Below are 14,767 nucleotides of genomic sequence, written 5' to 3'. Positions count from 1 at the left end.
TACGTCGTACGTACGTACGTACGTACGTACGTAGTACGGTAGGAGGAGGTAGGTAGGAGGAGGAGGAGGAGGGAGGGGACGGGACGGACGTCCGTCCTCCTCCCCTCCCTTCTCCTCCCCCCCCTTCCTCCTCCTCCTCTCCGCCTCCGTCTCTCTCACAACTCACACCGGTATGCTTTTCGATTGTGTTTTTGTCTTTCTTCTCTTCCTCCACTTCTTCTGCTCTCTCGCCCGCTCGCCTCACTTCCCATCACCCGCCACCACCTCTCCTCCTCCTCCCCTTCTCTCCCGCTCCCCCCCCCCCCCCCGTACGCCCCGTTCGTGCGTCGTCCGCTCGTGTGCCGCCACGTTACGCCGCCATGCTTGTTTACCTATCTTTGTTTTCTCTGTTCGCTTTCCTCGTATTTTTGTATGTGTGTGTGTGTGCTTGTCTTGTGTTGGAGTGAGTTCGCTCTTTCCCTCGCTCGTGTCGTGCGTTTCCCTCTCCATCCTCGTCAAAGGCACCTGTGCTCCTCTTCGCACCCCACCACCACCACCCCCTTCTCTGTGTTCCACGAGTCGAGCCGTCTTCTCTCGTATGTGAGGTGCTCACAGAGTGCGCGGCAAAGGGGGGGGGCGTTGCCAAACAACCGCCCAAAACGAAGAAGAAAAGGAAATGATGCAAAATGAAGAGAGGGAGAGGGGTGAGAGGAGGTGGTGGCCCTCGCGCTGGCAGACACACCCACCCGACTTCTCCCTCTTTCCATCTGTGAGTCCTCTCTCTCTCTTCCCTGTCCTCCTCCCACCCCTCCTCCTTCACCCCTTTCATGTGTCCCTCCAGTCCCACCTGGTGCACCCCCCCTTGACCAGGAGGACAAGGAGAAGCGAAGAGACGCAAAGAACGAGACATTACGAACTCGAACTCCGCCTCACTGGCTGCCTCACCACCTCCACCCAAACACACAAACACACGCACATACACGCACGCCATCTTCAGGATGGAGGACAGCGGCGACTACGACCGCGAGAGCAGCGTTGAGGAGCTCACGCAATCGCAGGAGAGTGAGCCGGTGGTCTCCTCCGCCTCTGCCTTGCCAGACACCTCGTCGTCAACCGGCGCTGCCGTGCCATCTTTTCAGGTCCTAAGCGCCCCACAGCTTGCGCAGTGGGCTCGCGCGCACAATCAGATGGACGTTGGCGGTTCCGGCAACACTGTCTGGACAGTGAGCAGCGCGAAGCACGGCAACGGTGTTCGCCACTTGATGCAGCACCACGACCTCAACAACTTCTGGCAGTCCGACGGGGTGCTGCCGCACGTGATTCGCATCCAGCTCGGCCAGCTTACCCCCATCGAGGCCATGGCGGTGTACGTGAACAGCGCTGTCGATCAGAGCTACTCTCCGCGAGTGATTCGGGTAAAAGCGGGGACGCACAGCGGCGACATGACAGAGGTCGCTAAGGTGGACATCGGCGCCGGTCAGGAGTGCGGCTGGGTGCTGATAAAGCTCGGCGAGGCGGCAGGAGACACCAGCGAGGATCTAGGAGGCGGTGAAAACGATGGTGGTGGTGGTGGTGGTGGTGTGGGGAGGAGCGGCGGCGCGGCGAAGAGGCAGCGCCAGCAAGCCGGCAGCACACGGAGCCGGGGCCCCTGGGGTGCCGCCTCGCCGTCCCCGTCGCCCATACCGTATAGCAAGGTAGCCGCAGCTCTGAGGCACGGCAATCACGCGGCCTCCTCCAGCGCCGGAACGCAAACACCCGCTGCGATTCAGATGATCGCGCACAACACCAGCCACCCCGCCGACCGTTGGCTGTGGTGCACAGTGATCGATGTTTGCATCTGCGAAAATCAGTTCAATGGGCGTGACTGCCACCTGCGAGGGATTCGGCTCATGGGGCCTCGCTACGAGGAGTTGGAGCGGGTAAGCAACGCAGACGCAGCGGACATGGTGACGTGCGCAGGGCCGCTGCGAGGTGGCGAACTGCTGGAAGGCACCGCAGATGAGCTGCAGCTGCGATAACGAATGGTGGCTGATGTGGGAACGGGAAAAGAGCCACCAACAAGAAGCCCGCAACGGCAACAGAACGGGAAGCGGCGCTGTGTCGTCTCGCACGTAGATGTGTGTGTGTGTGTGCATGCCTCTCTTCTTCTTCTGCCTCAGGACACTAGAACCCCTCATATCGCTCCGTCTCCCCCCTCCTCCTCCCGTCCCCCTGATGACGGGCGGAAACCTCAGCGCGTGGTCTCTCCCAGAGCCCGGCACCCCCCACTCTCTGTGGGGAAGCCAAGCAGCCCCCCTGCCCCCACCCACTCTTACGGCGTGAGGAGAGGCCAGAGCGATGCGTCGCTGCTGGTGTCGGCGGTCAGGTCCTGGGCGGCGCTGCGTCAGGGCGGCCCGCGACAGCGCACACGCCTGCGCCATCCGTGCGATGGGCAGAGTGTCAGCACCACTCGTGCGCATCCCACCGGACCCCTAACTGCCTACTGGTGTGGGAAGCCTAAGCCACTCCGGGGGGTATGCACCGGGCAGGGGGCCGTGCCCTGATGACTGACCCAGCGCATTGCCGCACCGCGTGCACCCCCACGGGTGCTTTCGCACCACGCAATGTTCCCTGTAACCGGCAGTGGGGGTGGAGAGTGATAGTAGTAGAGTTTGTGGGCGTTGAGCCTCCCATGCGTGGCGGAGCGAGAGAGTGTGGACGCCTCGGCAAAGAGGGGAAAGACACAGACACATGCACGTGCACGTATGTGTCGCCAAGTCGTACGCACGCACTGGCGGGTGTGCGCGTTTGGCTCTCTTCTTTGGACTTCTGCTCGTGTGTGCCGTGGTGTTTTCGTTTTTTAGTTTCTCCTCCTCCCTCTCGCTTGTTTCCCACCGCTCAAGGAAGGCCTGTGCGCACACAACATGAAGCGAACAGGGGCGCTCTGCATGGAGGGGAGAAGTGACAAACGCGATGTGTGTGTGTGGGAGGGGGGGAGGGGGGCTGAAGTGATGAGTAGACTCGTAGAAGCATCTCGTTCCCTCTGCTGTCCTCCTCAACACCGCCCGCTTGCAACACACGCGCACGTGTGTATGACAGATCCGCCATCCATGTCCTCTGCTCTCGTGTCTTCTGCTGTGAAATGATGATTATGATGTATGTGGTGGGCTCGTCTTGTCTTTGAACGTGGATGTGCCGCCGCTGCCGTCACACACACACACACACACACATCAGTGCGTCCTCTCTCTCTCTCGCCACGCCTCCTGTTGCTCGTAACAGCTCCTACCCCAACAGCAACCGACTCACACTCCCCGTGTGTGCTGCCCCTCCTCCTCCTCCCCCCTCCCTCTCTCCTAGCAACTACTTTTGCCACCCTCGCACCGCAGCCACATTTTGAGCCAGTCCCAAACTCATTGACAGGGAACGACAGCAAGCCGAAGGACGAACAGTAGTAGTTTGCCTCCCCCGCCCAGATGCGCCTTCAGCTTCCCTGGTCCTCTAACTCGCTGCCATCCATGCTGGCGGTGTGCTTGGCAGCGGCCGTATGTCTTGCTGCCAGCGTTGCGTCTGCTGGTATACTGTTTGCCCCTAGTGACGCGACGCTTCCCCTTACTAGCTTCGATCAGCTTCAGGCAATCTGCACGGCGGCACAACCTGGCAGTACCCCAGTCGCCATGTACGCAACAACCATGACGAGTCTTGTTGCGAGCCTCATGCAGGACAAGAAGGTGACCCAGGCGTACGTGAGTGCGTACCTGAACGCCGACCGGAAGTGGCTATGGTACATCTACGAGGCCGGCCAAGTGATCGAAACGCTTGTGAACAGCAGCCAATGGGCAAGCGGAAATCCAACAGGGGCGTACACCACCTACAGGTACGCGGCCTACAGCACCCAGGACAGAGGCCTCATCAGCTCAACGGGCTACGACAACTACCCGGTCATCTGCAACTACGAGGACAGAATAAGCTACAGTCCACCAGAAAAGAAGTTCCCCTGGTGGGCCATTCTCATCCTTGTGCTATCGGTGGCCGCCGTCATCATGATTTTCATTGTCTATTGCTGCTGCTGCAAGAAGAAGCAGTACGACGACGCAGACGAGGACAGCGAATTAGCGACTCGCAGTGGCTCCTTCAGGAGTCGTGGCTCCAGCCACGCGGGTAGTAGCAAGTCTGATGGCAGCTCGTCCTTCGCCTCCTCGCGCCGCTCCTCCTTCTCGGAATCGGAGAGTCAGTGCGACGGCTCGTCTTTTGCTTCTAGCAGCCGAAGAACCAGCTACTCCGACAGCACTCGGTCGTGACGAGAGCCCCTCCCGTGACGACTACAGCACCGGATATCGAAAGAAAAGGGAGAGAGGAGAAACGAGAAGAGAGAGAATGGTGCCCCGAGGTAGTAAAGGCTTGGTTCACCAATGGGGGGATGTCATGAAGGAGAGGAGGGCCCGTCAATCGCCTTGCTTCTCTTTCCCAGTGGAATCGCCACCACTACCCTGCCTCACTCCCTCATTTTCTCGCTCTCTCCCATTCAACCTCCCCCCCCCCTACACACACACAGCGGCAGTAAAAACGTGGGGAGAAACTGTCGAACGAACAAGCGGAGCGTTGACTCGGCGTACCGTACGCGCATGCGCCTGTTCGTAGGTGCGCACATCTTTTTCTTTCCCTCCCCCTCCCTCCATTCCGCTCCATCCTTGGGTTTGATTTACTTATCTTTACTTCACACAGATAACAGCGTGCGTGATTCTCTTTATAGTGTGTATATTAGATTACGTTGCGTGGGTGCGTGTGTGTGTGTGATGTCCCTTTCTTTTCGTATGTGTATGCACTGTTATTTATCGCCTGCTGCGTTTCCATCTCCCCCCCCCTCTCTCTTTACTGTAGACGTCCCTCGCGTCGTCTGCGTTGTTGTTGTTTGGGGTGAGGAAGGCAAGGAGCAGAGATTGAGAGAATGTGGTGAAAATGGGTCGATGAAGGAGAATGTGAAGAGGTGGAAGGGCAAGAGGACTACAACCTCAAGCGCACACACACAACCTCGGCGAGTCTGTGTGTGTGCGTGTGTGTGGCTACGTAAGCAACCCCTATCCCTTTTTGCGCCTTTCAGTCCAGAACTTTCATCTCGCCTTTCCCTTCGCTACTACCACGACCATGATCGCCACCAACTCACTGGTGCTCGCCACCGTCTACCCTCCTCCTCCCCCCTCTTCCTGCGCCGGCCTGTGTGGTTTTATCGACTTATGCGATCTCCTTGTTTTGCATCGTCGGTCGGTTCCTTTGCTTTGCTCAGTTCAAGCAATGTGTGTATGTGTATGTGTATGTGTGTGTGTACTTTGTTGTTTGGTTGTTTGATCCCCCCTCCCTCTCGAATGAACTTCTTTTCTCTCTTCTGTTCACTTCCGTCTCACTCCTTTCCCATTCTTTCCCGTCCCCCCTGCACTCCTCGGTGTGTTACCCCCTCTCGTCGTCTTTCACCGCGTGGTGTGAAGTGGGAGGAAGGACCGCATATGTGCCTTGATGTTTTCTTGGCTTTGTGTAGAAGTGGGTATGTGTGCGTTCGGCTTCATCGACCCCTTTAAGATTGTTCTTCCGTCTCTTCTGACTTCCTTTTCCAGTTCTCCCCTCCCTCTTTCGCACGCTGGTTTCTCTGTATGACGCCGTCCTCTCGCGCTCGCCGCACGCCCTCCCACCCACTCCCGCCCCCTCCCTCATCCACCGCTTGTCAAGACGCAAGGGAAACCTTATGGTGTGCATGCCTGTGTGGGTGTATCTGTCTGCGTCTGTGAGGGAGGGGATGATTGGGTGGAAAGCTACTTTGAGCTCTCCTCGTTCAGCCTTTCTACTGAGCCAGGGGAGAAGAGAAACGGCCGACAGATGCGAGGCGATCGACCGGGGGGGGAAAGGGGAAGTCAACAGCGCAGACGCTCGCAAGCAAAAGAAAAAAAAAAGCATCCCTGATGGCGTCATTCATGCCGCCTTCTTTTTCACACACACACCGCCCCCCCCCCTACCGGGCACGGGCACGCCCTTTTCCCTGCCACGTCGCCATTGTACGCGTGCACGCCTTCAAAAAAAAAGAAATTTAACTCGCACACGCGAGCCGATAAGGCGAGTTTATTTCCACGTCTGCATGCGCTCGTGTATTGTGCGGGTTTTCTTTCCCTTCCCGCGTCGCCCCACCCCCGTGCTCCCCGGGGAAGCCATGCAACCCCCACCTCGCCAACGCCGGACTGCTTCCGCTGGCGGGGGCGGGGGGGGGAAGGCTATCCCGCCCAGCCCTTTTCGACCGCAGTCGGGCGCGCCATCCCGCCAAAGCCAACCCGCCACCCCCCCCCCACCAACACCACAGCGCTGGAGGAACGCCACGCGGAAAAGCGCCCCGCAGGCCCCACGCGCGGCCCATTCTTCAAACCCCACCCCCCCTGGCCAAGGGGGGCCAAAGCAGCAGCGCCACGAGAATGCGGACGAACGGAACGCGCGAAAAAAAGAACGAGGCCCCTCAACAAAAAACCGGCGGGAACACCCCCAGCCCCGCGCTTCCCCCGGCAGTTAAAACCAGCAGCTTCCCGGAAAGGACGCGCGCAAAGCTCCGAAAGAGCCAAGCAAAAAACACTGAAGGGGAAAAAGGCGCCACCGCCCCCTACCTGAAGGACCCAAAACAGCGGGAAAGCGCGAGAAACACAAAGCCCGCGCCAAAAAGCCGCTTTGCCAAGGGCCCCCCTTGCAAAGCCCACAAAACACAACAAGCCACCATTTTCTCCACGGAAAGGGGGTGCCGGGGGGGTCTTTTCCCTTGGGCTGGCGCGGGTGGGTGCCGCCGTTGCGGGGGAAAGACCGCGGGAAACCCGCCGCAGCGCAGGAGCACAAAACCCCACCACCACCAGGCGCAGGAAAACCCCATGCGGGCCGGAGGAAACGCGGCGCCCCGGCCCGGCAGGCACCCCCCCGCCACCGGATACAAAGCGCACGGTCCCAAACAAAAGCCACAACCCCCCAACAAAAAAAGATGCACCCGGGTTTAGCCGAGGGGGAAGTTCCCCAGAGCGGCGTCAGACCAGCACCCGCAACAACCCCCGAAAGACAGAAACGCGCGACCCCAAACGCCAGTGGCGAGTCCTTTATCCAAAACGGCCCCAAAGGACACCACCACCCGATTGGGCTGCTGCAAGTGAAACATCCGGCACCCGGGGCAGGCAATTTCAAGCAAGACACGCACCCCAGTAGCCAAAGGCCGCCCGCCGCGTTCTTTTTTACGCTGGGCACCCCCTCCGCGCCGGGAAACCAGATCACCCCACCGAAAATCGATAGATAACAAACCCTTTCCGGGGTTCACCTGCCCCAGGGTTCCGCAGCCCTTGGCAACACCCGCGGCCTCGATCCACGGCGCCAAAGCACAACCAGATTTGCCTTCTGCAAAGCAACGGGAAGCCGGGCCACAGCAACCCAAAACAAAGCCCACCGCACAACACGAATCGCCCACAAGCCTGCGGAGGGATCCCAGAAACCCGGGTGTGAGAAGGGGTGGGCCTTTCCACTCGGCAAGGATACATAAATCCGACATTTAGCAGCAGACAATCGCACCGGGCATTTCAAGTTTCATAAAAACACGAGGGCGCGGGCCTTTGCCCCGCAAAAGAAGCGCCCCTCAGCGACCCCGTGATGAAGCGGCGGATTTCCCACGAAACCGCCACGATTATCCCAAAAGCAACCGCGCGAGACCTTCGGGCGGACTTCATTACCAAAAGGCTTTTCTATTTGCTCGAAAAAAAAAACACAACTCAGAAAATCCAAAACATTCCGCCTCCACAGCACAAATCCCGCAAGCATCGTTCCCCGCGGGTTTCATATGGCGCATGGCGGTTAGGCCGGGGACCCCGCGCCGCCGGCGCCACTCCCCCGCGAGAACCGAGGGATCGAACCACGCCAAAACAACACCCCCCCCTGACGCCTCCCAAAGCCAGCCACCCCTTTCATTGAAGCACGACACGCGCCTTTTGAGGACCCGCATCCTTCGGCGATGGTTCAACCAAACACCCTGGCAGAAATGTTTTGCAACCTCCCGCCCCGCCCCGGTCTTCAGCAGATTTGCTCCGCCGGGCGCCAGCCGCGCGGGGAACCCTTTTGGGGCGCGGGGCCTTCCTAATCCCCGCGCGCAAAGGGGGGCGCTTGCCGCGAAAACCATGCGCCGCTTTTTCCGCAGCCAAAAACTCCCGGGAGCCCTTTTTGTTCCAGTGATGAAACCTATTTGTTGACGGGGAAATGGCGGGGTACAGGTGGTCTTGGCGCCTCCGTTGGGTTTGAGCAAGGGGGTCGCGAAACAGACCCAAACACGAAGCACCGGCGAAACTGTAATGTGGCCAGGGCATGATGGCGGCGCCAAAAAAAACCAACGCTGCCCACCCCCTCACGGAGAATGGCGAGCGCCGAAGAGCACAGTGAGATATAGTGTGTTGAATGCCCCCCCTCGAGCGTGGAGTTTTGCAGCTGGCCGCGGCCCTCTGTTTGGGAATGTCGCTACTTCGGCGCAGAGGAGCCGAAGCTAACCCTGGACCCCTTACGATCGCACAGACAAACGCGAAGAACCCGAGCAAGGCCAAACAGCCCGCACCACCCGCAGCCGAAGCGGATCCTTACCCCCTTCAGGAGGCGAAGCTCTCGCCAAGTCCTGCCAACACCTGGAAGGCGCCCGGGCACACAACCCTTTCAGCGCCCACGAAAACCGGAGGGACGGCGCGGCAACATTCGCACGCCAGAAAGGTGTGCAATCCCGAAAGGCCAAATGGAAGCTGTGGGATGGAGACTCGCCCGTCGAAGGGGCTATCGCCGAGATGGTCTGCAGCGGCCTCGTGCCAGGGGTTGGGGGCATTTTGCATGACCCCCAAAGCCCCGGCCACGGCGAGCCCCCACCTCTTCGTGAGCACCTTAAGGGGTTTCCCTTCGTTGCCCTGTGGGAATTTCATTCCCCCCCCCCCCATCCCGGCGGCACCCCGCAGAGCATCCAGCCACCGCCGACCAGCCCGCGGCCCTGTTTGGCGATACGGGTTTCATGCTGGAGAATGCGCCGGGTATGACAGTATATTCCCAGAGCGGCGCAGAAGGCGCGCTGGGCTTGGCGTGGCTCCGGGGCGTCGGGGCGGTCAGCTGCCATTTCAACCGCACAGCGGATAGCAAGCACAAGTTCCCCACTTCTGCTATCACTCTTGTTTGCGGAGCCCTACTAACCCACCGGCCCCCACATCCCCGAGGCAGTTTTACAGCCGGAAAGGGGCAAATTGGGGCCATTTCGGTGAAGCACCAAAAGCTGCGAGACCGTTGGGAAGAACCACCCTGGAAGAGCATAAAGCATCCCCCAGCCCCGCCCCGCAGCGCGCTGCCAAGCGCAGTTGCCCACACGGGTGTCAAACTCGTGGGGTTATGCGATGGCCCGCCGGGACGGACACCGCCAACCAGCAAGCCGTAAACGCACAAGATGCTTACCGTGCCAACCCGAACAGTCGCACCTTGCACACACACAAATTATGCCAGCATGAGGGAAACCACGTCATCGGGCAAGCCCGCGAGGATACCTGGCGCTGACGGATGTCAAAGGCCGATCCCGGCTACTCTGCTTCATGGTCGGTGCTGCGAACGATGCACGTTGCAAAAACCATCCCCCCCGTCCATCAGGCACCGCCCTCCCAAACGGTCACCCCGAACACACCATTAGTTGAACGCACCGCTTGCTTGCGCAAACCCTATACCACCGCCCCGCCAACCCCCAGCCCCCTGACATTTTCATCATCGCCACCCACTATTTTTCCCTTTCCGAGCCATGATTTCACTCGGGCGAACACCCTCCCTCATTCCGGAGGCGCCCCCACCCCCCCCGCCCCGCCCGCCGACGCACAAGGGCCACCGACTTCACCACCATCCCCCTAACCTTTCTCCCCCGAGGATGCGCCAAGCACGCGCGCTCGCTGTTTTCTTTCCTTCGAGCCAGGGTGTGGCGTGACGGCGAATTGGATGAAGACAAACAGGCAAGAGGGAACAGACCGCCTGTTTTCCGGGAAAGAATCCGGGGGAGCCCTGGCTCGTCTCGAAAACAGCTGGGCGGCAGGGCCGGATGGCATCCCCAACGAGGCGCTGCACCGCCATCCCCATAAGGCCAAAGCGCGCATTTTAACCCCATTAACTGGATGTGGATCGCCCACCTTGTTCCCCAACAGCGGAAGAACGCGCACGTTGTACCACCACCAAAACCCGGGAAACCACCAGGGCAATCTTCGCGCCGGCCAATTAGTCCCACCTCTTGCGTCTCCAAACTTATGCGGCACATGGCGTTAGCGTGCTTATTTCATGGGTGGCAGCCCCATCCATGCCAACATACGCATGGGCGTGACTACACCATGAAAACGGTGCTTTCAGGATCACGGACACGGTCGAGATACATAGAAATATCCATTGTCACGTGATGATCGGCAAGCGCCCGGGCAGAGAGCAGCAGGCAACCCACCGAGCAATGCAGACGTTAATAACCGTGGTGGATTCCAGAAAAGCCTTCGACACTATGGATTCCCCGATTTTCCCGAAGAGACCACAGAGTTTCCCCGGCACCCGCTTTTGAAGCACTGGCTCCGAAACTTCTTTGCACACCGCTATGCGCAAGCAAAGCTTGGAAACCGATTAAGCAAACAGTATGCCCTAAAGGCTTGTGTCCCTAAGGAGCCGTTCTTGCACCACAACAATCCCCCCTGCAAGCCACCCCCCCCCAGAGTTGTTGGTAACTCTATTTCCTTACGCGCAGTTTGGCATGTACGCAGAGGACCTGACCATCACCATTCCATGTCGTTGGCGGAATTCTGGCGTAAGGATCGGCAACGCGGTCGTGGGAAAAGTGACAGCGCAATCGAAAGACAGCAGCATGCAGATAAATCTGCAAAAAGGCGAAGCCCTGTTTCGCAGACCCCGAGCCACACAGACGAAGAGAAAGTGTTCGACCCACTTTGCCTCGGAGGGCGCGGGTCCCTGTTTCACTGTTCGGTGACAACAAGAATCCCAAGCGTATTGGTCTTCAACCGGGCACCCGAGCCAAACAAAACACCAATGCGATGCATGCGCAAAAGCAAGCAGGACTGCAGGGGTGCAGTTGTGTCGTGTTGCAAACCGCCGATTTTGGCCCGCGCCGCGCGATGTGAGACAGTTTCTCCCTGGCCATGGTGGCCCCAGGCCGCCGGATGGAGGGAAATGCAGGGCACGGCCAAATCCAAGCTGATCGGCCGGCGCATCCGTTTTCGCCGGCTTGCCGCTGGTCCTTTCTCCGCCCGTGATGAGGAACCGGTGCTGTTGGAATCCGGCCCCTTTCCCCTGAAAATCAAGTGTTTCGAAGACGGCCCATGCCCCGCAGGCTATCCACGTTCGTCGAATCTGGGTTTTCCAACCGGCCACTCTTTTTCCCCTGCCGCCAAAGCCCAGTTTCTCGCCGGTGAGCGGGGTGGGGATGAGTGGCTTTGTTTCTGGGCTACTTGTTGGGAATGGATCCCCACTGCACCGGTGCGCACGATGCGTTTGCGCGCGGCGTGTCTATTGGAATCGCTTTGCCTGTAGACTATTCACACTTTGTGGAAGAGGGCAACTTTGTTATTACAAAGCATGCTGCACTCATGAACGCCCCAACGGCCCCTCCGGAGCACCCCACACCGTGGCTTCGAACGGAAATGCTTGTTTCACCGGGCACTGGCCGGCCACTGCCGCCATCCTGCTATAAAACCCTTTTGGCACGACTACCGGACGAACCGTCACCGAGGACTGCGACCCTGTGCTTAGCAGTTGCAAGGAAGAGGGCATTTCCATGTGCAGAGGTCTTCAGAAGCTCGCCCTTCCCATTGCGGAAACCGCGCCGAAAGAAGAGCGGTTGCTTCTTCACGCGGCCGATGGCCAATCCCCTCCGACTTCCCTAGGAAGAGGTCCTTTGCGCCAAACCTCTGCAGTTGAGAGCGGAATCTGGTCCTGCTCACTATTCTTAGTGTGAAACGGGTGGGGAATTCGCCTCCGGTTTGCATGCGCACACGCAGGGGTTCAATGAGGTATCCAATAAAGCCGCGGTGGAAGCGGCTGCTGTAGTTTACTATGCCTCACCCAAAGTCAACCTATCTGCATCATGGACCTTTTCTCCTTCCTTGCAAGGGTGCTGCTTGGCAAACGGGGGTCGTGGCTAAGGGAGGGGGGCGCGCATCGCTTCCGCTTGTGTGATGGTCGTCTCTCTCCCTCGTGCCCGAAGGGCCTGTTTTTCTGGGGGGCCCATGGCTCGCCGGGGGAAGCGGGGTTGTCGAGAATTCGCTGCGGTGAATGCCGTCACGGACGACTTTTCTAAGCTGTGGGAAACTGCGCCAACCGTTGTCGGTGAAATCCATTGCGGGAAGAGGCTGCCGCTTTACACGGTACGCCGCCAACGGGGAATGGGGCGCCAAGAAATCCCCGCAGGGCCCGGGAGATTCCAGAAATGCGTCCTTATCGCGGAATCGTTGTGGGCAACTTCCGGATGTTACAAGCCACGTGACATCCACGCGCAACGGCGGGCCCCCGCTGGTGGGTGGGGCTTGCGCGTTCCCTTTTTAGTAAGTGGGCAATGCTATGTGGCGTAGTGCCCCCAAACCCAGATACCTGCTGAGGCCTCGCCCATTGCGCGCCCTCTTCCGCAAAGACCGGCCGCAAGTTCGACCACCGGCACTGTTCCCTTTGGGAACAAATTGGCCCGCCAAATGGTTTTGTGTTCTGCCCCTTTGTTCCGCGGACGAAGCGCAGTCACTTCCGGAATGCTCAGCCGCAAGCTCTTCTGGCGGTTTCTTCGCCCGGGGCGGCCCATCCGATTCGTGGTGGCCGCGCCGGCAATCAACCCTATTGCCCCAAACACGGGGGGGGGGGGACAGAAAAAAAAACGGCGGCAGCCGAAGAAACAGTATTGTTAACCGTACCTTTTTATAGCGAAACCAGGGGCATGTGTTCCTTTTCTTCGCTATTGATGCTGGGTTTCTTTAGGCCTTTTTCGTTTGGATTCGATCTTTCCACCAAGGCAATGCGCCGCCACAGTTATTGGAAAATAGAAATTCCCACTCTAAACCGTATTGTGTTTGCGTTGCTTCCTCGCTCGGTTGTTGTCTATATTTTGCGCCTGAATGCTCCTTATATCACCGCTGCTTTTTCCGCTGTTGCCCTCGGTTTCTGGGTTTTTGCGTTGCTTCTGGCTTTCCTTGGGGTGTGCCGAGCTTTTCAAACATGCAGGCCGCACCCCCTGGCGCACTTTTTTCTGGGGCGAGGGGTGCCGTGACATTGCCGCGCTTTGGTGTTTGGTGAAAAACGCTCCGCGCAAGCTTCACCAAATGGATGCCGAAAACAACTAGGAACCAAATCGACATCCACGATTAGCCCCCCTCCCCCTGCGTTTTGGTTTTGCAAGCTGTTAGTATCGGGGTCACGGAAATGAGGGCAAAAGACCACCGGCAAAATTGTCATGCCATGCTCTGATTAGCTGTTCTCTGCATTTCTCGATTTCGCGCCCCGGTGAACATCGAGTGGTTGCGTGCTTTTGCTTCACTTCTGTGCCATGCTGGGGGGGACCCCTGGGTTGTGTTAATCGATGCCGTGGTTTTCATGGGTTTTGAAGGGGGGAATATGTAGAATACCTTGATGCGGCGCGTGCGTGCCGGAGAAAAAGGGCAGGGGTGGCGCGGGCGTTTTGCACCCCCGTCGTGGGCGGAATGCTCGCCAATCAGAACATGACGCGCGTACAGAGGTGTGCTGCTGCTGTGGTTTTCCCTTCATGTCCAGCAGGGGATTTCTGCGTTTTTTTGTGCACGGGGGTGGTGGTGGGTCTTTTGTTCGCCTCGTTCAAAACCTTTTTTTTTGGGGGGGGGCCGGGGCTTTTCCGGCACCCCGCTTTGCGCTCGGTAGGGCAAGGGAAAACGTGCTGGGCCGCGCGGGAAATGGGTTTGCGGGATGCCCCTTTTCTCGTGGCGGCTCGGGTTTTGGGGTGGTTTGCATGCGGCTGCGCTGTGGGGGTGGGGGGCCGGGCTGTGCGCCCTTGGCGCAGCCTTTCCCCCGCGCACGGGCTTTCCGGTTTTGTTTTGCTGCTTGGGTGGGCTGGTGGAAATAAGTGCCTCCGCGCCCCTCCAGGTTCCGCTTTTTCCGGCGCCGCGGTGGGGCCGGGGAGCTCTCGGGCGGGCGTGGTGTTCCGTGCCGGGGTGCCGCGCTTTTTTTCGTGTTTTCGGTTGGTTTGGCCTCCCCCCCTCGCGTCGCCTGGCCCCGCGCCGATTCCCGCCCCGGGGTGGGGATGCCGGGCGCTGGGAGTTGCTCCTTGTCTTTTTTCCAGGTGCGTGGTTGCGCATGTGTGGCGGCGCCGCCGGGGGTGGGTGGGTGGGTGGGGTATCGTCCCCGGGTGGGGATCCGGCGCACCGGCCAGCCAGATAACAACACGCGACTGCCCCGACATGCGCGCCCCCCTCGTTCTCAGGCGGTGGCGCCGCCCGCGTCGCAGTTCAGCATCAGAAGGTCCTCCGTCATAGCCGGGTCAAAGACGATGGGGAAGAACGGGCCGCTGACACGCGCGCCGGCGCGGAAGCGGGTAGTGTGCGGCAGCAACGGGCCGTCCTGCACTGCATGCGTCTCTTCGCCCATGTAATGCACGCAGCAGCACCGCGCCGTGTCAAGGGAGCGGTTGCCATGAGTTGCGAAGAGCGTCTTTGGATGAATCAGTAGCGCCTCACCGCGGCGCAGGTCTACTGTGACGGGCGGCGTGTCGGCGAGCATCTCCTGCTCGTCATCGGTGGTGATGTCCCAAATCGTG

At 59.5% G+C, this 14,767-nt stretch overlaps 3 protein-coding genes across 3 annotated transcripts in view, besides 1 other annotated feature; 2 read left to right on the top strand and 1 right to left on the bottom strand.

Moving 5' to 3' along the window:
• Positions 1-977: 977 nt before the first annotated feature.
• On the top strand, positions 978-1,997 carry LPMP_040350 (anaphase promoting complex, subunit 10-like protein; the record flags this gene model as incomplete). The annotated part of the gene is made up of 1 exon (XM_010705382.1): positions 978-1,997. One exon carries the CDS (start codon positions 978-980, stop codon positions 1,995-1,997), a length of 1,020 nt encoding a protein of 339 aa, XP_010703684.1.
• Positions 1,998-2,183: 186 nt separating this feature from the next.
• Positions 2,184-2,633: a repeat region.
• An 840-nt stretch (positions 2,634-3,473) lies between these two features.
• Positions 3,474-4,256, top strand: LPMP_040340 (hypothetical protein; the record flags this gene model as incomplete). Its single annotated transcript, XM_010705381.1, has 1 exon — positions 3,474-4,256. The coding sequence occupies one exon, from the start codon at positions 3,474-3,476 to the stop codon at positions 4,254-4,256; it is 783 nt and encodes a 260-aa protein (XP_010703683.1).
• Positions 4,257-14,430: 10,174 nt separating this feature from the next.
• Positions 14,431-14,767, bottom strand: part of LPMP_040330 (hypothetical protein) — a gene marked incomplete at both ends in the record, with an annotated part of 1,062 nt that continues 725 nt past the window's right edge. The window contains one exon of the mRNA XM_010705380.1: positions 14,431-14,767. This exon is cut by the window's right edge and continues 725 nt beyond it. Within this exon, the coding sequence (XP_010703682.1) occupies positions 14,431-14,767 (337 nt within the window).

The sequence above is a fragment of the Leishmania panamensis genome (genome assembly GCF_000755165.1).
Source record: "Leishmania panamensis strain MHOM/PA/94/PSC-1 chromosome 4 sequence".
In the NCBI taxonomy this organism is placed as follows: Eukaryota; Euglenozoa; class Kinetoplastea; order Trypanosomatida; family Trypanosomatidae; genus Leishmania; species Leishmania panamensis.
The sequence above is the reverse complement of the archived record's forward strand: the minus strand, read 5'-3'. Positions and strand labels throughout refer to the sequence as shown.